The sequence below is a fragment of the Mobula hypostoma genome, chromosome 5, assembly GCF_963921235.1.
Source record: "Mobula hypostoma chromosome 5, sMobHyp1.1, whole genome shotgun sequence".
In the NCBI taxonomy this organism is placed as follows: Eukaryota; Metazoa; Chordata; class Chondrichthyes; order Myliobatiformes; family Myliobatidae; genus Mobula; species Mobula hypostoma.
Genome location: NC_086101.1, coordinates 171935770 through 171961483, shown reverse-complemented (window position 1 = coordinate 171961483; position 25714 = coordinate 171935770). Strand labels below are relative to the sequence as shown.

General features: G+C 42.4%; 1 protein-coding gene across 4 annotated transcripts; it reads left to right on the top strand.

The window, feature by feature from the left end:
* Positions 1–585: 585 nt before the first annotated feature.
* Positions 586–21479, top strand: LOC134346354 (CDKN2A-interacting protein-like). Of its 4 annotated transcripts, none has more exons than XM_063047702.1 (3): positions 586–901; positions 13701–13831; positions 20505–21479. In XM_063047702.1, the coding sequence occupies exons 1-3, from the start codon at positions 669–671 to the stop codon at positions 21461–21463; spliced, it is 1323 nt and encodes a 440-aa protein (XP_062903772.1). In that variant the 5' UTR covers positions 586–668; the 3' UTR covers positions 21464–21479. The 4 variants fall into 4 exon arrangements, with proteins under 4 accessions (XP_062903772.1, XP_062903771.1, XP_062903775.1 ...); XM_063047701.1 differs by having other exon boundaries at positions 588–901; positions 20508–21479; XM_063047705.1 differs by having other exon boundaries at positions 588–901; positions 13701–13868; positions 20508–20633.
* The last annotated feature ends 4235 nt before the right edge of the window (positions 21480–25714 follow it).

Genomic DNA, 25714 nt, shown 5'->3' with positions numbered 1-25714 from the left:
CCTTCTCCCCATATCCCTTGACTCCGCTATCTTTAAGAGCTCCATCTAACTCTTTTTTGAAATAATCTAGAGAATTGGCCTCCACTGCCTTCTGAGGCAGAGCATTCCACAGAACCAGAACCCTCTTGTGCGAAAAAGTTTTTCCTCGAGTCCGTTCTAAATGGCCTACCCCTTATTCTTAAAATGTGGCCTCTGGTTCTGGACTCACCCAACATCGGGAACATGTATCCTGCCTCTAGCGTGTCCAATCCCTTAATAATCTCATATGTTTCAATCAGACCCCCTTCTCATCCTTCTAAATTCCAGTGTATGCAACCCCAGTCGCTCCAATCTTTCAACATATGACAGTCCCATAGATGCTGCCAGCATTTTGTGTGGGTTGCTTGGATGTCCAGCACTGTAGATTTTCTCCTGTTTGTAATTAGTGGAGGGGCTTCCTACAGTTCCACTCCGGCCCGTGGAAGGCGCTACCTGCAGTTACTCTCCGCCCCGCGGGAGGCGCTGCGTGTAGTTCCACTCCGGCCCGTGGGAGGCGCTACCTGCAGTTACTCTCCGGCCCGCGGGAGGCGTGGCTGCGCTGTCTGCATTTCCTCTCATCCCCGGCGGAGGTGTTGTTTCTCGAGCCGGGCCCGGGCGGTGTTTTGGCTCGGCCTCGGTGTCGTCGCGCAATGGCGGTGGACGAAGTGTCCGAGTTTCTGCAGCAGAACCGGCGGCTCTCCGACTGGCTGGAGACGGTGAAGGGAGACAGCGAGGCGGAGGGGCATTGGAAGGCCCGGCGCGAGTTCATCCTCCGCAACATGCCGGAGGAGCAGAAGGCGAGCGGCGCGGAGCCGGGGCTCAACACCGACCGACTCCTCGCCCTCTCCATGGTCTGGGCCAACCACGTCTTCCTGGGCTGCCGGTGAGTGGGGGCCGGCCCGGGCCTCGGGCTAATGCTCTGGTGGCGACCCGAGTCATGGACCAACGGCGCCGGATACCGCACTTGCTCTTGATCTAATAAGATGTCTAATATTTTAGTACTAGTTGTGCGGGAAATAACTTCACAAGAACGGCAGGTCTGGTTTAATAGCCCCCGCGAAATATGAACTGAGCCTGCCTATTTCTGATGGGAAACGTTAAGAATCGAGTTTGCACCACCACTAATGTTGCAAAACGTGCTCCGCATGAATACTTATTAAGTTACAAGTTAGATATCAAGCTGGTGAAGGGACGTAAGGTTTGTTAAGTTTGCTTAAAAACAGGAGAGTTTAGCTAACCGAAGGAAACGGTGTTAGCAGAGGTGGCGGTAGGTAACAGCCGAGTTTCGATCCGTAAGGACACGTTTTTATTTTGGATGCGGGAAGCACGAGGAGCTGGACATCTGACCGGCTTCCTGTCCGGCGCAAGAGATTTTGCAGATGCTGGAAATCTTGAACACGCAGAAAACGCTGGAGGAACTCGGCTGTCAGGCAGCAACTGTGGACAGTCGACGTTTCGGGTGGAGTCCTGATGAAGGTTTTCGGCCCGAAAAGTCGACTTTATTTCCCTTTGTAGATGTATCAGAACTCAGTACGTCTAGCATTTTATGTGCGTGTTCCTGTCCATCTGTCGGATATAGTATACACACGTCTTGACAAAATGTCAGCAGCCCTACAGAATTTATGTTGAAATGTTCTTTGAAGTGGTAGAAATCTAAGGATAGGGTAAGGGGGGAAATCCAAGGATAGGGGACCTCCACTGATGCAAGTGCAGTAACAAATAATAGGAGTTGGAGTTTGCCAGTTGACCCATTGAATTTGAACCGACCCATGATTGAACTACCATGCCAATTTCCTGTGCTATCACCACATTCCTTAATACCCAGAGATCTTTTGATCAATGACTGCAGATTGAAAATGCCCAACATTCACCATCCTTTTTATGAGGAAATTCCATCATCCAAATCATTGACAAAAACGCGAAAAGAAGCTGTTCCAGTACCAACCCCCTGTGAAACACCATTTGTCCTCAGCAGCCAACCAGAAAAGGCCTGCTTTATTCCTACTCTGCCTCCTGCCAGTCAGCCAATCTTCTGGCCGTGCTAGTATCTTTTCTGTAATACCATGCACTCCTGTTAAGCAGCGTCATGTGTGGCATCTTGTCGAAGGCCTTCTGAAAATCCAAGTACACAATATCCACTGACTCTCCTTTGTCTCTCCTGCATGTTATTTCCTTAAAGACTTCCAACAGATTTGGCAGGCAAGATTTCCTCTCAAGTAAACTATGTTGATTTTGGCCTGTTTTTGTCATATGTCTCCAAGTACCCCAAACCTCATCCATAATAGGGGACTCCGACATCTTCTCAACCATGGAAGTCAGGCTAAGTGTCCTATATTTTCCCTTTTCCTGCTTCCCTCCCTTATTAAAGAGTGGAGTGACATTTGCAATTTTTCAGTGGTCTGGAACCATTCCAGAATAGAGTGATTCTTGAATGTTCATAACTAATCTCTCCACAATCTCTTCAGACACCTCTTTCAGAACCATCTGGTGCAGCTGACTTACTTTCAAACATCTCAGCTTCCCAAGTACTTTCTCCTTAGTAATAGCAACTTGCATCCATTTCGGCCTCCTGACACTTAAATTTTTGGCATAATATTGCTCGTCTCTTCTACACCAACACTGACACTATTTCTTTATTCCCCCATTACTATTTCGCCAGCAATCCAACATCCACTGTCATCTATCTATCCTCTTGTATTACTGGCTCGCTTACCTTCATATTTCATCTTTTCTCTCCTTATGGCTTTTTAGTTGCTTTCTATTGTTTTTTAAAACTTCCAAGTCCTCTAACTTAGCACTATTTTGTGCTTTTTTATATAACCCCTCTTTTCCTTTAATGCTGTCCTTGACTTCCCTTGACAGCCCTTTAGAATACTTCATCTTTGGGATGTATCTATCCTGCACATTCTGAATTGCTCCCAGAAACTCCAGCTATTGCTGCTCTGCCATCATCCCTTATAGCAGTGGTCCCCAACCACCGGGCCGCAAAGCATGTGCTACCAGGCCGTGAGGGAACAATATGATTTGGCGATATGAGTCAGCTGCACCTTTCCTTATTCCCTGTCATGCCCACTGTTGATCTTGAACGCACATGAGGTCATTACGCACGCGAGGTCATTCCCCGCACGTCATCTATGTCGGCGCGGGAAGGAGATCAACTCCTCAAGCTTGCAAATGACGGCGGGCTGAAAAGTATGTTTTGACATAACATCTCTGCCAGCATTCTGGATCAAAGTCAAGGCTAAATATCCTGAGATAGCCACGAAAGCACTGAAAACGTTTCCATTTCCAAAATATCTCTGCGATGAATGCAACAAAAACAAAATTGTGGAATAGACTGGACATAAGGAACCCCCTTCGAGTATCGCTGTCTCCCATCACCCCTCGATGGCACCGTCTTGTTGCAGGAAAACAAGTCCAGGTCTCCCACTGATTCAGCGATATTGGTGTGTTGCAGTGATTTTATATGTTCATACGTGGAAAATATGTGCTGTGTGTTTAATATCCAAACGTTACTTAAAATGTTATGATGCTATTGACTTATATAACCATATAACAATTACAGCACGGAAACAGGCCATCTCTGCCCTTCTAGTCCGTGCCGAACGCAACTCTCACCTAGTCCCACCAATCTGCACTCAGCCCATAACCCTCCATTCCTTTCCTGTCCATATATCTATCCAATTTAACTTTAAATGCTAACATCGAACCTGCAGCTACCACTTCTACTGGAAGTTCATTCAACACTTACTTCAAGCTCCCCTGTCCTCCTCTGGTAATTGACCTATCACTATATTCATGTGAGGAAAATGTGTGCTGTGTGTTTAATATTGAATTCATTAAATAAACCCTTTTAGAAACGAAATTGAGTGTATTAGCCACTTATCACCTATATTCCGGTCGTGATTAACACCCCCCCCCCCCCCGGAACAGAATCGCCAAAAACGATTTGTAGAAAAAAATCGGCACGTACATGCATGCGCACACAGGTGCCCGCGCAAGGCTCCATGTTCATTGTAGTCTTTCTCGGGGTAAACACAACGTGTTTGACTGCTACTCTTGTCCGTTGGCAACCCTACCTTCCCCACCCCACCCCCCCACCCGGGTTGGCCAGTCCGCGAGAATATTGTCAATAATAAACCGGTCCGCAGAAAGGTTGGGGACCCCTGCCTTATAGTATCCCATTCCAATCAACTTTGGCCATCTCCTCTCTCATGCCTCTGTAATTCCCTTTAATACAGATACATCTGACTTTATGTTCTCCCTCTCAAACTGCATGGTGAATTCTATCATGAATCAGTATCAGGTTTCTGATTCATAATATATATATATATATATATATATAATAATATATGATCACTGCCTCCTAAGAGTTTTCTTTACCTTAAGCTTCCTTATCTAATCTGGTTCGTTATACAACACCCAATCCAGAATTGCTTTTCCCCTAGTGGACTCAACCACAAACTTCTCTAAAAAGCCATCTCATAGGCATTCTACAAATGTTCTCTCTTGGGATCCAGCACTAACCTGATTTTCCCAATCTACCTGCATATTGAAATCGTAACATTGCCTTATTTACGTGCCTTTTCTATCTCCTGTTGTAATTTATATCCCACATCCTGGCTGTTTGGAGGCCTGTATATAACTCCCATCAGAGTCTTTTTACCTTTTGCAGTTTCTGAACTCTACCCACAAGGATTCCACATCTTCTGATCCAATGTCACATTTGATTTCAATTTTTACCAACAGAGCCACCCCATCCCTTCTCCCTTTCTGCCTGTCCTTTCACTACAAAATACATACTTGGGTGCTAAGCTCCCATATGAGCTTTTTTCGGCCATGAATCAGTGATGCCCACACTGTCATACCTGCCAATCTCTTAACTGCACTGCAAGATCACTTATTCCATATATTGTGTGCATTCAAATATAACATCTTCACTCCTGTATTCATCACCCTTTTTGATTTTTCACCATGTTACACTTCAACTCATGCCCTATCTTCTGTCTTTCCTTCCTCACAGTCTCACCACACACTGTATCTACTTCTATATCAAGTGCCCCGTCCTCAGCCCTATCACCCTGATTCCCATCCCCTTGCCAAATTAGTTTAAAGCCTCCCCAACAGCTCTAGCAAACCTGCCTGCAAATTGGTTTCCCTTGGGTTCAGGTGTAACCTATCCTTTTTGTACATCTCTCTCCAGAAGGGATCCCAGTAATCCAGAAATCTGAAACCCTGCCCCCTGCACCAGATCCTTAGCCACTCATTCATCTGTACTATCATCCTATTCTTGCCTTGACTAGCATGTGGCACTAGGAGTAACTCAGAGATTACTTACTACCTTGGAGGTCCTGCTCCTCAGACTCTTAGACCATAAGATATAGCAGCAGAATTATGCCATCTGCCCCATCGAGTCTGCTCTGCCATTCAATCATAGCTGATCCTTTTTTCTTCTCCTCAACCCGGCCTTCTCCCCGTAACCTTTGATGCCATGTCCAGACAAGAACCTATCAATCTCTGCCTTAAACACACCCAATGACCTGGCCTCCACAGCTGCATGTGGCAACAAATTCCACAAATTCACCACCCTCTGGCTCAAGAAATTTCTCCACATCTCTGTTTTGAAAAGGCGCCCCTCTATCCTGAGGATGTGCCATCTTGTCCGAGACTCTCCCACCATGGGAAACATCCTTTCCACATCTACGCTGTCTAGGCCTTTCAACATTTAAAAAGGTTTCAATGAGATCCCCCCTCATCCTTCTGAATTCCAGCGAGTACAGACCCAGAGCCATTAAATGTTCCTCGTGTGATAACCCTTTCATTCCTGGAATCATCCTTGTGAACATCCTCTGGATCCTCTCCAATGCCAGCACATCTTTTCTAAGATGAGGGCCCCAAAACTGTTCACAATACTCGAGGTGAGGCCTCACCAGTGCCTTATAAAGCCTCAGCATCACATCCTTGCTGTTGTATTCTAGACCTCTAGAAATGAATGCCAACATGGAATTTGCCTTCCTCACCACCAACTCAACCTGCAAGTTAACCTTTAGGGTATTCTGCACAAGGACTCCCATGTGCCTTTGCATCTCAGATTTTCGGATTTTCTCCCGTTCAGAAAATAGTCCGCACATTAATTTCTACTACTAAAGTGCATGACCATGCATTGTATTTCATTTACCACTTTTTTGGCCATTCTCCTAATTTGTCTAAGTCCTTCTGCATTCTACCTGTTTCCTCAGTGCTACCTGCCCCTCCACCAACTTTCGTATCATCTGCGAACTTCACAGCAAAGCCATTTATTCCATCATCATTCTAAATCATCATTATACAGTGTAAAAATAAGTGGTCCCAACACCGAACCCTACAGAGCACCATTGGTCACTGGCAGCCATCCAGGAAAGGATCCTTTTATTCCCACTCGCTGTATCCTACCAATCAGCTCATGCTCTAACCATGTTAGTAAATTTCCTGTAATACCATGGGCTCTTAACTTAAGCAGCCTCATGTGTGGAACCTAGTCAAAGGCCTTCTGAAAGTCCAAATATACAACATTCACTGCATCCCCTTTATCTATCCTACTTGTAATCTCCTCAAAGAACTCACAACAGGTTCGTCAGGCAGGATTTTCCCTGAAGGAAACCATGTTGACTTTGTACTATCTTATCCTTTGTCACCAAGTACTCCATCACCTCATCCTTAACAATTAACTCTAACATCTTCTGACTGAGGTCAGCCTAACTGGTCTATAATTTCCTTTCTGCTGCCTTCCTCCTTTCTTAAAGAGTGAAGTGACGTTTGCTATTTTCCAGTCCTCTGGCACCATGCCAGAGTCCATTGATTTTTGAAAGAGCACTTCTAATGCCACCACAATCTCTAACGCTATCTTTTTCAGAACCCTAGGGTGCAGTTTATCTGGTTCAGGTGACTTATGTACCTTTAGGTCCTTCAGCTTTTTGAGTACCTTTTCTCTTGTAATAGTAACTGCACCCACTTCTCTTCCTTCACACACTACAACTTCAGGCATACTGCTAGTGTCTTTCACAGTGAAGACTGATGCAAAATACTCATTTAGTTAATCAGCCATCTCCTTGTCCTCCCGTTATTATTTCTCCTTAATTTTCTAGGGGTCCTCTATCCACTCTCATTTCTCTTATTTTTAACATACTTAAAAACAACTTTTACTTTTCACTTTGATATTATTTGCTAGCTTGCTTTCATGTTTCATCTTTTCCCTTCTAATGATTTTTTTTATTTGCTCTCTATAGGTTTTTAAAAGCTTCCCAATCTTCCATCTTCCCATAATCCTCTTTCTTAATTCCCCATACTCACTACACAGGACCCATTATTTTTTCTCTACTTATGGTATTGGTGTCAATGTGCACCATGATACTTTATTGTCGCCAAACAATTAATACTAAAACGTACAATCATCACTGCGATATTTGATTCTGCGCTTGCTGTTCCCTGGATTACAAATATTAAATATTAAAAATAGTAAAAATTAGTAAATATTAAAAATTTAACTTATAAATTGTGAATAAAAAATAGAAAGTAAGGTAGTGCAAAAAAAAACCGAGAGGCAGGTTCGGATATTTGGAGGGTACGGCCCAGATTTGGGTCAGGATCCGTTCAGCAGTCTTATCACAGTTGGAAAGAAGCTGTTCCCAAATCTGGCGTACGAGTCTTCAAGCTCCTGAGCCTTCTCCCGGAGGGAAGAGGGACGAAAAGTGTGTTGGCTGGGTGGGTCGTGTCCTTGATTATCCTGGCAGCACTGCTCTGACAGCGTGCGGTGTAAAGTGAGTCCAAGGACGGAAGATTGCTTTGTGTGATGTGCTGCGCCGTGTTCACGATCTTCTGCAGCTTCTTTCGGTCTTGGACAGGACAACTTCCATACCAGGTTGTGATGCACCCTGGAAGAATGCTTTCTACGGTGCATCTATAAAAATTAGTGAGGGTTTTAGGGGACAGGCCAAATTTCTTTAGTTTTCTCAGGAAGTAAAGGTGCTGGTGGTCCTTCTTGGCGGTGAACTCTGCTTGGTTGGACCAAGTCAGGTCATTTGTGATATTGACCCCGAGGAACTTAAAGCTTTTGACCTGTTCTACTTGCGCACCACCGATGTAAATTAGGTCGTGCGATCTGCTACTCCTTCTGAAGTCAACAACCAATTCCCTCGTCTTGCTGAAGTTGAGGGATAGGTTATTGTTTTCGCACCATGTCACCAGGTTCTTAATTTTCTCTCTGTACTCAGACTCATCATTACCCGAGATACGGCCTACAATTGTTGTGTCATCAGCAAACTTATGTATTGAGTTTGATGGAAACTTGGCTACACGATCATGGGTGTACAGTGAGTACAGCAGGGGGCTGAGTACACAGCCTTATGGGGCAGAGGTGCTCAGAGTGATTGTAGAGGAGAGCTTGTCCCCTATTTTTACAGTCTGGGTCCTGTCTGTGAGGAAGTTGAAGATCCAGCTGCAGATCTGAGTGCTAAGGCCCAGGTTCCGGAGCTTAGGAATCAGTTTGTTTGGAATGATGGTATTAAAGGCAGAGCTGTAGTCAATGAAAAGGAATCTTAGGTATGCGTCTTTATTCTCCAGGTGTTCTAAGGAGGAATGTAGGGCCAGAGAGATGGCATCTGCTGGTGACCTGTTGCTCTGGTAGGTGAATTGCAAAGCGTCGAGGTTGACCGGTAGGCTGTGGTTGATGTGTGTCATAACCAATCTCTCGAAGCACTTCATAGCAATTGATGTCAGAGCCACCGATCGATAGTCATTCAGACATGCCACTTTGCTCTTCTTCGGCACTGGGATTATCGTTGCCTTCTTAAAACACGAGGGGATCTTAGACTGAAGCAAGGAGCAGTTGAAGATGTATGCAAACACTCCAGCTAGCTCGCTTGCACAGGCCAGGAGAACCCGTCCCGGGACACCATCTGGGCCCGACACCTTCCTTGGATTTATCTTCAGGAATGCCCTTCTAACGTCCTCGGTGACGATGAATCTCGATGCCACCAGGTCCGGTTCATCCGGAGGGAGCGGGACACTCCTTTTCTGTTTGAATCTTGCATAGAATACGTTAAGTTCGTCTTGAAGAGAAGCGCCACAGTTATTGATATTCCCAACCTTTTCTTTGCGCCCAGTGAACTCATTCAGACCCTGCCATAGTCTACTGGCATCCCTCTGGTTAGCCTGGGCTTCCAACTTGGCTCGATATTGCCTCTTGGCGCCCTTAATGGCTTTCCGGAGTTCACGCCTGGATTCAGTGTAGCGACTGGCATCCCCAGATCTAAAAGCCGCAGCTCTAGCCTTTAAAAGGGACTTGACCTCATAATTCATCCAAGGTTTCCAGTTAGGGAATACCCGGATCGTCTTGCGAGACACACAGTCCTCCATGCATTTCCAAATAAAGTCCATGACAGCTGAGGCCTACTCATCGAGGTTAGCTGCCGAGTCCTTGAATACTAACCAGTTCACCGATTCAAAGCAGTCACGGAGGACCTCATCCATTTCCTCCGTTCAATGCGACACTACTTTTGACACTGTGACCTCCCACTTCAGTTTCTGTTTGTAAGCCGGGAGGAGGGGTATGGCCTGATGGTCCGATTTTCCGAAGTGAGGGTGTGGGGCGGAACGGTAGGCATCCTTGACTGCTGTGTAGCAGTGGTCAAGTATATTCAGGCCTCTAGTGGGGCAGGAGACATGTTGGTATAACATTGGCAGTGCCTTTCTGATGTTGGCCTGGTTAAAGTCGCTGGCTATAATGAGCAAAGCCTCCGGATACCTGGTCTCAAGTTCACTGATGTTGGCATACAGTATGATCTATGGCTGCTCACCCTCCCCCTTGACTGTATTGTGCAACCACTCTGAGACATCCTTGACCCTGGACCCTGGGAGACGAGCACATCATCCTGGCATCTTTTTCACGGCCACAGTGTCTCCTGTCCCATCAGTCTCCCTAACTATTGATTCTCCTATCATTGTCACTGCATTTGATTTTACTGGTCCCTGCTGAGCCACAGAGCTAGCCACAGTGCCACTGCCATGGCTGATGCTGTGCCCTGATAGATCAATACCCTGCCCCTACCCCTGCAGTATCCAAAGGGGTATACTTGCTGGTGAGGGGAATGGCCACAGGGTAACCCTGCACTAACTACTTACTCTCCTTACTTCTGGTGTTCACCCATCTACTATCTGAAGCTTGTTCCCTTGGTGTGACCACCTCAGTAAAGGTCTCATCTGAGGTTTTCAGCCTCTTGGATAGTCCTGATTACATACAGCTCCAGCTTCAGTTCTGTGACTTTGTCAGTCAGGAGGTGAACTTCGGTGCATTTCCTGCAGATGTAGTCATCAGGGAGACCCTCATAATCCCCCATCTTACAAGAGGAGCATTCTAGACCTACTAGCCTGCCTACACTTGTTATGCCTTTTTCTACAATCAACTAAATAACTCCAAAACTTTAGCCTATGCCTGTTCTTGCTGAAGTCTGTTAACACTGGCCCATTCCCACAATTGCCACTCCACTTACACCTCCATTACTTTTATTGGCTCAAATAAGACTCACTTCTGATGAGTCTTGCTGTTTTCAAATAGCTCCCGCCCTTCAAGACGTCACTCGCAGCTTCTAATGATGTAACATTTGGTTCTAGGTTCCTCAACTAGTATAAATATCATTCTGCATCCCACTTGTTATGCACTGTAAGAATTCTTATCCCATGAAAATACATATAAGTATAGTTTACTCAATTTTTTTTCTCCAATCCAATCTGGCGAATTAATGCTGTGCTCCCTCTATGGCAAATCAAATACAGGTCCACAATCCCTTAACCGAAATCCTTGGGGCCAGTTACATTTCGTGCTTCAGAATTTTTAGGATTTCAGACCCCCCCCCCCAATACCAAAAACCACGTATGCACAAGTCCCTTATTTAACCTGCCTCAGTGCGGTGGACTTTAAGACCCTGCAGCGCACCAAACCTACGCGCATCCTCCCGTATACTTTAAATCATCTCTAGATTACTTATAATATCTAATACAATGTAAATGCTATGTAAATTGTTGTTATGCTCTATTGTTTAGGGAATAATGACAAGAAAAAATTTTATTTCCTACAAAAACATTCAGTAAAACATAAACATATACAGCTTCAAACGAACCGAATCAAACACATGGTAAATGACTTATTAGAATAAATGTAGAACATCACTGTCACTATAAAACTTCAGTAACTTGTCTTTCTGTTTATTTAAATCATATACAGTGGTAGTTCCGACATTATTTTCTTCAGTAAGACGCCACACAGACACACCACGATCAAGCTTCTGCAATAACTCCACTTTCTGCGTTATTGATAATGATAGATGCTTCCTTCTCTTTTTCTCAATGTTACCCAGTTACCCATAGCGCTACCTGCAGCTCTTTTTGACATTTTCACAGTGAAATTAAACATAAAGTCAACAGTGAACACAAAATATCAGCGAACAGCAAATGCACGTGTAACCAGTACGAGTGCTGAGCCACAACTGGCGGCCTCTGCTAGTGCTGCCACGTCACATCTGAGTGACGTCAGCTGTTGGTGAAAAAAACTTCGGTTTTTGGTGCTTTTTGGATTTCAGGATTTCAGATAAAGGAATGTGCACCTGTAGTGTTTTTTTTTCAGCTGAGACCAAAGCTGTACAGAATGGTCTATGTTACCGTAGTCAGATATCTTAACTACTAATAAAAGCCATCACACTATTTGATTTCCTAATTTCTTGCTATGCTGTATGTATCCCTTTGGATATCAACAGTGCCCATTCTCACCATTTGAAAGATACTGTGCTATTCCTTTCCATGCACCAAAGTCAATAACTTTGCTTTTTCTTCCCCCGAGTGACATATACATTCACTCAGCTTTCCTATGTCCTTTGAAACTTCTTTACATCTTCCTCTCTATCTTGCCCTTTTTTCAATCATCACCAAAAATGAAAATACAACATTTGTTCCACTATAGGTCATAGATAGCCAATAGTAATTTTCAGTAGAGTATCTTATACTTCAAAGGAATAATTGCAAATTGGAATCAGACTTGTTATCACTGATTAATGAGAAATTTGTTTTACAGTATCAGTACAGTACAAAGACAAAAAAACCATAAATTACAAAATAAAAGGCATAACAAGGTAGTGTTCAGGTGTTCACAGACTAGTCAGAAATCTGATGGCGGAGAGGAAGAAGCTGTTTCTAAATCATTGTGTGTGAAACTTCAGTCTCCTGTACCATCCCGCCCCTCCCAATGGTGGTGATGAGAGGGCATTTCCCAGGTGGTGACCGTCCTTATTGATGGATGCTGCCTCCCTGAGGCACCACCTCTTGGAGATGTCCTGAATGATGGGGATAGTTGTGTCCATGATGGAGCTGAGTCTGGAACCCTTCGCAGTTTCTTGTGATCCTGTGCATTTGAGCCTCCACTTGATGCAGCTACTCAGAACGCTCTCCACTGTAATTTATAGAAATTTGTGAGAATCTCTGATATATCAAATCCCCTCAAACTCTTAAGGAAGCATGGGAAAAGAGAAATTGGGAATAATTGATTTCATTTCAAAGTAGCACGATGAACCCCCCCCCAGTGCTCATCAGTGCTCTGATGTTTAACTGGGTATCTCGAAAGTAAATCAAGTTCAGGTAAATCTAAGTAACATTTATATCAAATAAACATGGAATCGGGTTTCATCTAATTACAATAGATTTCAATTTGTACTTTTAACGTCAGAGAAATGTATACATTACACATCCTGAAATTCTTTTTCTTCACAGACATCCACGAAAACAAAGAAGTGCCCCAAAGAATGAATGAAAATTAAAACGTTAGAACCTAATGTGCTGCCCCCAACTCCCCCTCCCACACACAAGCAGAAGCAAGGCAACGACCCCACCTCCACCCCAACCAGCAAAAAAGCATCAGCACTCTCCACCAAGCACTCAAGCATGCAGTACAGCATCAATAAAGACACAGGCTTGCAGTACCCCAAAAACTACTCATTCACCGAGTAATTCAGCATACCACAGGCTCGCTCCCTAATCAGGGAAAAAGATGTCCCCATTTCACAGTGAAAGGGGAGACATAATAAACAACTCGCTGATTTACGATGTAAAAAGTCTGTTGTGTTGCTTTTTCTGGGCTCTGCACCCAGAGAGTCAGCACCAACCTGGCACAACTCTCCAGGCACACAACCCTCTGCAGTTAACTGCCTGCTCCCGATGTTCCATGTTCTCCCACGACACTTCAGTCAGGGGCACTGGCCTAGAATCAGCACGTCCCCAGAGCCATGAGGTACGCTCGTGTTCCAGGCTGCGGCCTTGAGATATCAAAAAGCGGCTGGTTGTGGGGCCCCGAGAGCGGGTCCCATTCCCGCAAAGAACCAAAGTCAGAGTATACTCCAGGTCAGGGTCTTCAAATGAAACCGCCCCCCCCCCCAACATGCACGCACCCACCCACCCTGATAAGGACAAAAAGAAATATCAAAGGTAGAAATAGAGCTGTTTCTGAAAATGCAAGCTAAGGAATCGCCACTTGGTGCTATCTTGACTTCGCCCCGGCTTGGTGTTATTTGATTGGAAGTTAAATGAGTGCTAATGTAGTCATTCACATATTTGCATTTCTAAATGTATTCTTAGTAACTGGTGACACTTGTTTTATGATTCAGATACTCAAACAAAGTGATGGATAAAGTGTTGGAGATGGGTGAAGGGATCGACGTTACAGATGCTCCAGTACACACGACAAGGGGTGAATTGGTAGCCAATAAGAAGAAAAGGGAGCTTTCAAACAACAACGGTTAGCGGATTATCTTTATACTAGAACACTTTGAAAGGTTAATCTTTGAATTTAATTAGTACCTGATGTAATGATTTTTTTTTAAGTAATTACACTTGTATTTTGTGGTGAAGTTCTGTTAAAGGTTAGTCCTTTATCAAAATTTGTCGTAATATTTTCCAAATTGGGAGTGCTATCAAAGTTTAGCCTTAAAGGGTCAAATAGTCTTAGTGTGCTACGCAATTGTGTTTCTCAGTTAAATACTGGGTATGTGATGGTGCTTAATTTCCTTGTGGTTTTACGTGTCCATCCAATATCTTCAAGACAGTTCAGGCTGACATCAATGCTGTAGGACCTTTCAGATGCTATGCTAACTGGAGACCCCTTTGGCCCCCATGCTAACAATGAAAGAGCATGAGATTGAATTTTGTTTCTGGGCCATTTGCTTATCACTGTAAATGAAACAGATAATCTGTTCATTTATTTTTTAATTAAGATACAGTGGGGTATAGGCCCTACTGGCCCTTCAAGCCACGCGCCCCCAGTAACCCCTCAGTTTAATCCTATCCTATTCCTGGGATAATTTACAATGACCAATTAACCTGTCAACCGGTATGTCTTTGGACCGTGGGAGGAACCCGGAGCACCTGGGGGAAACTTACTCAATCGTGGGGAGAATTTACAAACTCTTTATAGACAGCAGCAGGAATTATACCGGAATCACTCATGCTGATCACTGTGCTACCGTGCTGCCGTTTTATTGTAGGTAGTAAGGTCTAATAAACTACAAATTGGCTGCCATGTTTCCCTACCAGTGACCACATTTATTTAGTTGATAAGAAAAGTGTGAGGTTCAGCAAGGCACTATGTATATTAACTGCTTTTTATGTCCTATTTAATTTTGCTGTCAGTTAACTCTTTCATCTGTTGGATAGACTGTTCACACTATTGAAGTCATTCACTGCAAAGTACATGAAGGTTTTACATGATAAATTCTCTGTATTTAAACTATGCTGTTTAACAAAATATTAAATGTTAGCAGTCTAAGTCAGTCAGTGGGTGCCGTCCCGAATCCGGGGTTGGCTATGCACCTCCATCTTCTTCGATTTTGCGACAGCACCGAGTACAGACTCTCCTCCAGTTTGTTCTCACTGGCCATCTTGGCACTTCCCCACTGAACTCGAGCCCGAGGCTGTATCGGCCTCGAGCCGCGGCCACTTCTTCGAGCTCGGCCCTTCCTTAGGCGGAGGCCTTGAGCAGGTCCAGGCACACGGTGCAGCGCCCAAGTTCATCATATCTCTTCTAACTAGGTGCATAGCATACGATTTGTAGATATGTGGTGAGGCTTTAATCTCTTCCATGGAAGATGGCTGTTGGCTCACAAGGAACTCATCTGCCCTTTGTCAGGTCTTGTTTTTTTTTAGTCCTGCTGGGTTTCCTCACACCCTCCTCACCAGACTAAGTCCGGTGGGGGAGCTGGCCCAAGTCGCCGACCACTTGAACACGGCTCCCGGCTAAGTGTCGGGCAGCCACCCCCAGCCGAATCTCTCCAAGCGTCCACAGCCGACCAAAAACCATGGTTTAGCAGTCCATCTTGTCCTAACTTCAAAGGATGGAGTGTTTAAGTGAGATGGAGGAACTGAGGGAAATGCATGTTAGTAGGGAAGTGGTGTTAGGTAAATTGAGGGGATTAAAGGCAAATAAATCCCCAGGGCCAGATGGTCTGCATCCCAGAGTGCTTAAGGAAGTAGCCCAAGAAATAGTGGATGCATTAGTGATAATTTTTCAAAACTCTTTAGATTCTGGACTAGTTCCTGAGGATTGGAGGTGGCTAATGTAACCCCACTTTTTAAAAAAGGAGGGAGAGCGAAACCGGGGAATTATAGACCGGTTAGCCTAACATCGATGGTGGGGAAAATGCTTGAGTCAGTTATCAAAGGTGTGATAACAGCACATTTGGAAAGCGGTGAAATCATCGGACAAAGCATGGATTTGTGAAAGGAAAATCATGTCTGACGAATCTCATAGAATTTTTTGAGGATGTAACTAGTAGAGTGAATAGGGGAGAACCAGTGGATGTGGTATATTTGGATTTTCAAAAGGCTTTTGACAAGGTCCCGCACAGGAGATTAGTGTGCAAACTTAAAGCACATGGTATTGGGGGTAAGGTATTGATGTGGTTAGAGAACTGGTTGGCATACAGGAAGCAAAGAGTGGGAATAAACAGGACCTTTTCAGAATGGCAGGCAGTGACTAGTGGGGTACCGCAAGGCTCAGTGCTGGGACCCCAGTTGTTTACAATATATATCAGTGACTTAAACGAGGGAATTAAATGCAACATCTCCAAGTTTGCGGATGACACGAAGCTGAGGAGGATGCTAAGAGGATGCAGGGTGACTTGGATAGGTTAGGTGAGTGGGCAAATTCATGGCAGATGCAACTTAATATGGATAAATATGAGGTTATCCACTTTGGTGGCAAAAACAGGAAAACAGATTATTATTTGAATGGTGGCCGATTAGGAAAAGGGGAGGTGCAATGAGACCTGTGTGTCATTATACACCAGTCATTGAAAGTGGGCATGCAGGTACAGCAGACGGTGAAAAAGGCGAATGGTATGCTGGCATTCATAGCAAGAGGATTCAAGTACAGGAGCAGGGAGGTACTACTGCAGTTGTACAAGGCCTTGGTGAGACCACACCTGGAGTATTGTGTGCAGTTTTGGTCTCCTAATCTGAGGAAAGACATCCTTGCCATAGAGGGAGTACAAAGAAGGTTCACCAGATTGATTCCTGGGATGGCAGGACTTTCATATGATGAAAGACTGGATCGACTAGGCTTATACTTGTTGGAATTTTATTGAAACGTATAAAATCCTAAAGACATTGGACAAGCTAGATGCAGGAAGATTGTTCCCGATGTTGGGGAAGTCCAGAACGAGGAGTCACAGTTTGAGGATAAAGGGGAACCCTTTTAGGACCGAGATTAGGGAAAACTTCTTCACACAGAGAGTGGTGAATCTGTGGAATTCTGTGCCACAGGAAACAGTTGAGGCCAGTTCATTGGCTATATTTAAGAGGGAGTTAGATATGGCCCTTGTGGCTAAAGGGATCGGGGGGTATGGAGGGAAGGCTGGTACAGGGTTCTGAGTTAGATGATCAGCCATGATCATACTGAATGGCGGTGCAGGCTCGAAAGGCCGAATGGCCTACTCCTGCACATATTTTCTATGTTTCTAAGCCAATATACTAAATTTTCATTTTTGGAGTAGGTGGTACATTAGTGTAATGGTTCACACTGCTGCCTCACAGCTATAGACACTGGTTTTGATCCTGATCTTGGATGCTGTCTTTGTGGAGTTTGCACCTTCTCCCTGTGGGCACACGGCTTCAGTTTTTTCTTCATGCCAAAGAGGATTGCTGGTAGGTTAATTGACCGGTGTAAATTGCAGTATTGGTTGGTGGCAGAGGAAATGCAGTGTAGGGACAGAGTTAATGGCAAGGTGAGAGGTAAATATGATTGGTGTAGATGGATATTTCCATGCTTACAACTATAGTTCTGCCTATCTATAATGGCATCATTTGCAGGATAGGCAATTGATTTACACCTTTAACATGCATTCTGCTCATTAACTATGATCAAGTTTGGTATATTGTGAACTGCTGCAGAACAATAGTATTCCTACTGAGTAAAGTAATGATTACTCTGCTTGTATGATCTTATCATTTCCCATAATAGTTTAGGCACCACGGCAGTGTAGCCTTTAGCATGAGACTACTGCAGCTCGGGGTATTCTGGAGTTCAGAATTCAATTCCGGTGAGGAGTTTGTACACTCTCCCCATGACCGCGTGGATTTTCTCCGGGTGCTCTGGGTTCCTCCCACAATCCAAATATGTACTGGTTAGTAAGTTAGTTGGTTGTTGTAAATTGTCGTGTGACTTGTCTAGGGTTAAAAAGGTGGGTTACGGGGCCATGCTGTATCTCAAAAAAAAATGAGCATCTTTATACCTGCTTCTGTGAAATTTTCGGCTTTATGGATCTTGATTTGTGGGAAGCTTATAACTTTTCAAAGTTCATTTTACTTAGAAAGGTTGAAAGATCACAGGAGAAATCTCAAACTTGTTTGCATTAATTCGAATCACTTCTTGCAGTTGCAGGGATAAATGCCACGAGGGGAGCAGCACTTGTTGCAGTTGCAGGGATAAATGCCAGGAGGGGAGATCTGTTGGAGAGGGATGAGTGTACAAGGGAGTCAGGTAGAGAGCAAATGATCCCCATGGGGTGCGGGTGGGAGGCACGGAATGTGTCTTCTGGGAGGATCCTGTCGGTTGCGGTGAGAGAAGGCACAAGGGAAATGGAGGAGATGCAGGTGAGGGCAGCATCAATAATGGTGGAAGGGAAAACTATTATTTGAAAAACGAGGACATCTCAGATGTTCTGAGATGGAGAGCCTCATCCTGAGAACAGATGCAGCAGAGGCGTTGGAGTGAGAGAAGGGAATAGTATTTTTACAAGTTACAGAATGGGAAGAGGTGCAGTAAAGATTACTGAGAGCCAGTGTAAAGAATGTTGGTAGATGATCTGTTTCCAACGATGGAGTCCGAAAGATCAAGAAAGGGAAGGGAGGTGTCAGAGATGGGCCAAGTAAATTTAAGGGCCAGATGGAAATTGGAGGCAAACTTGATGAAATTGCTGAGCTCAGCGTGGGTGCAGGAAGCAGCAACAATGCAGTCAATGAGAAGGGAGCATTACCAGCATAGTCTTGGAAAATAAGAGTTTTTAACATTTCCAACAAAATGCAGGCATAGCTGGGGTTTGAACTTGGCTTTATTTCAATAATTTCTCAAGGCAAAGGGGATTACTTTGCCTCACTTAACAGTAGTTTTTGTTTAACTCTGGCTTTATTTTAGTCAGCTTCATCTTGGGTATTAGCCACCGTAGTATCCAAGCCATCTTCAAGGAGCAGTACCTCAGAAAGGTGTCGTCCATTATAAAGGACCTCTATGATGTAGGGCATGCCCTCTTATTGTTACCCTCAGGAAGAAGGTACAGAAGCCTGAAGGCAACTACTCAGTGATTCAGGAACAGCTGCATCCCCTCTACCGTATTTCGTTACAGAAAAGATATTGGCATGGATAGTGGAATGGCTGACAGGCAGGAGGCAGTGAGTGGGAATAAAAAGGGCCTTTTCTGGTTGGTTGCCAGTGACTAGTGGTGTTCCCCTGGCGTCAGTATTGGGACGACTCCTTTTCACATTGTCAATGATTTGGATAATGGAATTGATGGGTATGTGGCAAAGTTTGTGAATGATTCGAAGATATGTGGAGCAGTAGGTAGTTCTGAGGAACCAATGCGACTGCAGCAGGACTTAAACAAATTGGAAGAATGGGCAAAAAAGTGGCAAATGGAATACAGTGTTATGAAATGTATGATAATGTGTTTTGGTAAAAGGAACAAAAGTGCAAAGTATTATCTAAATGGGGAGAAGGTTCAAACATCAGAGGTGCAGAGGGACTTTGGAGTCCTTGTGCAAGACTCCCAGAAGGTTAATTTACAGGTTGAGTCTGTGGTAAAGAAGGGAAATGTAATGTTGGTATTTATTTCAAGGGGAATAAAATATAAAATCGGGGAGATGACGCTGAGCCTTTATAAGACACTAGTCATGCTGCACTTGAAGCATTGCCAACAGTTTTGGGCCCCGTATCTCAGAATTGGAGAGAGTCCAGAGGAGGTTCATGAGGATGATTCCAAGAATGAAGGGGTTAACATGTGAGGAGTGTTTGGCAGCTTTGGGCCTGTACTTGCTGGAATTTAGAAGAATGCGGGAGGGGGGTGATACTTTTGAACCCTACCGAATATTAAAAGGACTAGATAGGGTGGATGTGGAGAGGATGTTCTTATGGTGGGAGCATCCAGAACTAGAGGGCACAACTTCAAAATTATAGGACAACTGTTTAGAACAGAGGTAAGGAGGAAATTTTTTAGCCAAAGAGTAGTGAATGTGACAACTGATTGCAGTGGAGGCCAAGTCTGTGGTATATTTCATGCAGAAGTTGATCATTTCCTGTTTGGTCGGGGCATCAAAGGATATGGCGAGAAGGCTGGTGTATGAGGTTGAGTGGGATGTGGGATCCGGGATCAGCCACAATGAAATAGTGGAGCAAGTTGAATGATCTAATTCTGCTCCTGTATCTTGTAGTTTTATCTCCCATCTCTTGTGTCTCCATACCTTTGACTGTTCAATTAAAGAAAAAATGCTGAGAAAATATGTTTGAATAAAATTCTAACTACTGCCATCAACCTTTAGAATTTTAGAGCTTTTCCAGTGATGCAGGAAAGTCTCAGAGGTGCTTGTAGTAAAAGCAGAATTGCCTGTCTCACTCTCCATAAGCTGGTGATTGTAATTATAAATCTCCTGAACCATGTGATCCCTGCACATTTAAAATTCTTGTTACTGACTTGTTCAGCCACTATAAATCTATAGATCCGACAGTAAGAACTCTTATTCACCGTGCAGCAGCTTATATTTTTTTAATTGCAGAGTAAATTGCATCCATATTGCTCAACTGTAGAGTCCTATTTATGGATTTCTTACTGGTGTTTTTAAACTGGGATAATATTTTTGATAAAATTCAAAAAGAAAGCTTTGATTTGAAGTATAATATTGATCCCACATAGTTATTTTTGTTTTAGCAGAAAAAATTAAAGAAGAACCTTGCGTTAAGAAAAAAGCTGTCGAAGAAGATAAATCCATTGCATTTCCTTCATTGTCTGAATCTACTGGAAATGGCAGTCAGGATGTTGATCCCAACAAAATTCCAGGTCTTGATGGTTTTCCTGACAGTGAGCCAGCAGATCCTTTGCCTGAACCTCAGGTGCAGGTTCCAGTCTGTCCTGCACCGTCCACTGACTCAAATCAAAAAGAGGTCCAGCAAATCCCAAAAGAAAATGAAGTAAAGAAAGTTAGCACACCTGCACAGGTTCCGGTTACTCATCAGCAAACACTGCCGCATCGTTCTGAATCTCCGGCGCAGATTAAGAATTTCTCAACTAATTCTTCGGAGGCTAAGCCGACTGTTCATCTAGACATAGTTGATCGCCCTGTCTCTGTAACAAATTCCCAGAAGACAGCACAGCCGTCTGTTTCACAGAGTTGCAAGCCCCCCATTACGGTGATCAATTTAACTCCTGAAGCTATAAAAGAGAAGCAAACATTTTACAATAAACTCTACAAGGCTATAGCATGGAAGCTGGTGTCAGCTGGTGGTTTCAGCAATGATATTAACCACTTAACCATTTTGAGTAACTGCATACAGTCAAACAAGGGGACACTTGAAAGCGTCTGTGTTCCCTTGAAAGATATTTCTGAGCTGCATTTACCACAAAGCTCTGCCCGTGAAGGAATTGTTTGTGAATTACGGTGTAAATCTGTTTATTTAGCTACAGGATATGGTAAATGCAAAGTGACTGCCAAAGATATGGCTGCCAAGGAGGCTGTGAAATTATTTTTGAAACACAAGGTTACAGTGAAGACGTGTAAAAGAAAATTCAAAGGAAATGAAATTGAGGATTTAGTACTTTTGAGTGATGAGATACATCGGGTAAACTTAGCTCCTGCATTAATGAATCCTTTAGAATCTTCTACAAGGTAAACGTACTTATAGATGTTATTTCAATGAGTTAATCAGAAATGTTTTATATATATATATATATATATATATATATATATATATATATATATATATATATGAATACATATTAAAAATCTGAAATCCGTTTGTTACTTGATTGTAAAAGGGAGACACTGCAGTTAAAATTATTATTTGAATTTCTGTTAACACCAGATTAAAGCTGCATTGCCCGACAGTTTCTCAGATTGATAATACCCAAGTAAGATTATTTTTAGGTTATTATTATAAATCTATTATTCTGTCAATAAACATTGGTCTTGAAATACTCTTCAAATTGTTGTAATTTTCCCATTGCTACTAATTGTTCTAAAGGAAAAACAAAAATGTAGCTCTAGCAAATACAATAAGACCTCAAGAATCTTTCCATCTGTATGTCAGGCTAGGGTACATTTTTTAAACTAGCTTTACAAAAGCTAAAATGTTGTATAATTTTATGTTCCAAACACATCACTGTAATAGAGTTGGTTCATTTAAACATGATTGTGATTTTAGTGTGGATTGGAATTGATCATAGTTAGGCAATCAAAACTGGTAGATAATTTGTATTGATGTTTAAAAAAAAAATCCAACTTAAATGCCTACTTTTCTAAAATGACATTCAAGATAGTCAAATCGGCATGGAAAGAAAAGTGATGAAATCTGCATCTTGAGGTAGGAGAGCACTATGATTTATTCCCAAATTTGAATAGCTTTACCTGGTTCTCAGATGCAGACCTCCACCAGTTAGTGTAGGAGTATTCATATCATTTTTATTGTCCTGATTTTCTAGTCTTTTAAAATGCATTGTGAAAATGTGTGCTCTATCTCCATTTAAAGTAATGTTGCAATACAATTCAGCAGTTTTAAGTACAGTCCCAATTACTTTAATATTTTGCTCATTTCTTTGCTATTTCCTTTACAATTTTCTGCTTTGGTCATAATGTAAATATCTTGCCCTCTGCTCTTATCTAGATTTAACTCATCTATCTAATAGAGATGAATATTTATAAAAGGATCCGGGAGGCATGAGTGGCAAATGATAGGAAGTGTATGGAATCCAAGATAATGTTTTAATTAATGATCCAATGCAATGGCCTTTTCATTAGATTGAAAGAATCTGAATGATATGGTTTAAAATAATTTTTAGAGGCAGCAATTGGCATAATTTGTATTTGGTTCCAGGCTTTTCGGCTTTAATACTGGTGTGTACAGACAGTACCAACATGTTAAAAGATAAACTGAGATGTAGATAATAAGGACACGATTGCCATTGTTGCAGCCCAGTCACGCATCAGAAACTCAGTTTTAGTGTAATATTTTTGACTTTTATTAATCCTGATCAGATACTAAATGGATATTTGTTGGAGGTTCCATTATATTGTAATGAGTATGCGAAATGTGTATTATCTCCTTGGATTTATGGGAATCAGTAATACTTCATTAATTTATTTGTTTAGAATGAATGGCTTAAAATATACTGTCAGGTAATGATTAGAAAAGTGGTTTTATGGAGACTAATTGCAGATGATGGACAATGTTTCATGCATTGTATGCAAGTTAAATGTATTTGTTTTCTCCTGTGACACATGTAAACCAGATCTAATCATTAGATTGCATCTAAATATATGTCAAGAAATCCACAATTATTAACTCAAAGGATGCTAATTAATTCTGAATTGTATTGGTAATTATCTTGCCTGTGCTCCAAACTCTTACATCTGGGAATATCTCTGCCCTGTCAAACAATTTCCTAATTTTTATATCAAATCATCCCTTGGTCTCTGTTTCACTAGAGAAAGGCACACAATCTTGCAACACACAAAATGTTGGAGAAATTCAGCAGGTCAGGCAATATCCATGGAAATGAACAAGCAGTCAACATTTTGGGTCGAGACCCTTCAGGACTTGGAATTTTTTTTCATGTTAGACGTAGCCTCCTCTGTGTTCTAGAATCAGGTAACCTGTTTTGTTCAGGTGAGTTATGGATCTGTGCTTTAAAATACCTTTGCTTTTCCACTTCCATTTAAGCACTTTCTGAGTGGCTTCCTTATTCTTCCTACCAAAATATATAGCCTCAAACACATGTTCAACAACAATTCTATATGTTACTTTTCACCCTCCAAAATTACTGCGTAAATTTGGTGTTGTCCACAAATTTGAGTTCTCTTCCAATTCTGAATTTGTGAATAATGCTGTTCTATGCACTAATTATCTCTTTTACCACTTTCCCACATCTTCCTACCATGAATGAGTATCATGCAGATGAGTAATGTCTCTTAAAATGAAGTAAGAATGTAGTTAATGGATTAAACTAATCTTCTGACTCAATTGCAAATGATATGCTTTAGTAATGAGATGGTCAAGCTTTATATGTTTTAATTTTCATTTAAGCTGATTTCAATGAAAAATGCTCCACTGAGCATATTTTTAAAACACAAATAATGGCCAGAAGTCATTGGATTAGGGTCATCACTGTTTTAGAAAAAGTTTGGTTGCATTGTGTCTGTAAAATAACAAGGACCCAACAGTATTAATTTTTCTTCAGAAATGGTGTTTCCAGAATTCTATGCTAAATACATTTGACTGTTAACCTCCTAAAAACGGGTTTTGATCTTTAATCCGGAAACAACACATGCCAATATCTGCTGTTACGTTTTGCCTAAACATATCTAAAAGTAGAGCCTATTGTATTGATATGTTGCTATTCCGGGCTCAGATGGAGTGTGTATATTGAATGGCAATGATTCATCTTTTGTGGCTTGCTGAGAAATTTAAAAGTTGAAATTACAGATAGCGCTAATAGCAAATCGCTTTTGTGTGTGCTATGACAAACAACCAACATAACTCAGCCCTTGTTAAATTGAATCCTTTTTCTGACTTTCATTTGAACAGCATAATATTGATATTAGAAAAATAAAGCCAAACAGATGGTTGCCACCCATGAGAGCATTACTTAATGGCCAACACCATTGAAGACCTGCACAAATGTGCAAATCAAATAATGCTTTTTAAAAAGTTGCAGTGTTACACCTTCAGTTGGGGTCAGATGTAGTTTATTTGGCAGTGCTTTTCCTATTTAGTTTCTGTCCCTTTCCAAAGATTTAATGTTAGCGCTCACTCCACTGAAAAATGAAGGAAGTGTGACACTTCTGTATTTTGTATGTCAGTGCAGATTGTTGTAACTAAGTGTTAAAGATGATCACAAATATACAGTGCGAATGCTGGAAAACTGAAAGAACAAACATAGGAAATGGCACTGGGAAAGAGATTAGAAAAGTTGGCTTTAAGTTGCAGAGAGGGTGGGAGAGAGCAAAGGCATGGGGCAAATAAAAGGGCAAAACGTGAAGAAATGAATAAAATCTATGAACTAATGATCATTTGAATGAAGATACAAGTAAACAAGAGTTGAAAAAAGTGCAGAGCTGTAAAGCTTGTCCATCTGTGTTAATAGAATTTTTATTAAAAAACTGAAGCAATATCACAGAAAGATTGTCCATTTATCAGAACTGACCCAGTTATTTCTAGTTATTACATGGCACTTGGTGGGAGGTTGCTGTCAAATCATTCTGGGAAGGAAAAAATAATAATTGCAAAATTTCTTAACTTGATGTTAGTTCACCTAATATCAAGGTTTGTATCCTGACAATGAATCTTTAGCTAAAGCATTAATATTCCAGAGCTCAAATTCTTCAAAAGATTTATGAATACTTTTTTCTTATGCTTATGGTGTACTAACAGTGTAAGTTAATAGTTCAAGTACTTTGGTGTATTGTTGTTTAGTCTAGGACCAAGGTATTATGAGAGAGAATATTGTTATAATTATATTTCATGATGCAAATTCCCCCGCCCCCACCATTTAATGTAATCAGATAGATAACTGCTTTTTGAAATGTTGAAAATGTAATAACAGTGTAGAGGCTTCCTTCCTATATTCTAATAACTAATATAAATGATAACTAGCGCATGGCCAAGTGGTTACGGCGTTGGTCTAGTGATCTGAAGGTCACTAGTTCGAGCCTCAGCTAAGGCAGTGTGTTGTGTCCTTGAGCAAGGCATTTAACCACGCATTGCTCTGCGATGACACCGGTGCCAAGCTGTATTGGCCCTAGTGCCCTTCCCTTGGACAACATTGGTGGCGGGGAGAGGGGAGACTTGCAGCATGGGCAACTGCCGGTCTTCCATACAACCTTGCCCAGGCCTGCGCCCTGGAAACCTGGATATCCATAATCTCAC

Coding starts and splice junctions, on each gene's coding strand:
- LOC134346354 (XM_063047702.1), top strand. CDS start 669: ATGGCGGTGGACGAAGTGTCCGAGTTTCTGCAGCAGAACCGGCGGCTC. Junction 902..13,700: donor CACGTCTTCCTGGGCTGCCG/GTGAGTGGGGGC, acceptor TTTATGATTCAG/ATACTCAAACAAAGTGATGG. Junction 13,832..20,504: donor GGAGCTTTCAAACAACAACG/GTTAGCGGATTA, acceptor TTTTTGTTTTAG/CAGAAAAAATTAAAGAAGAA.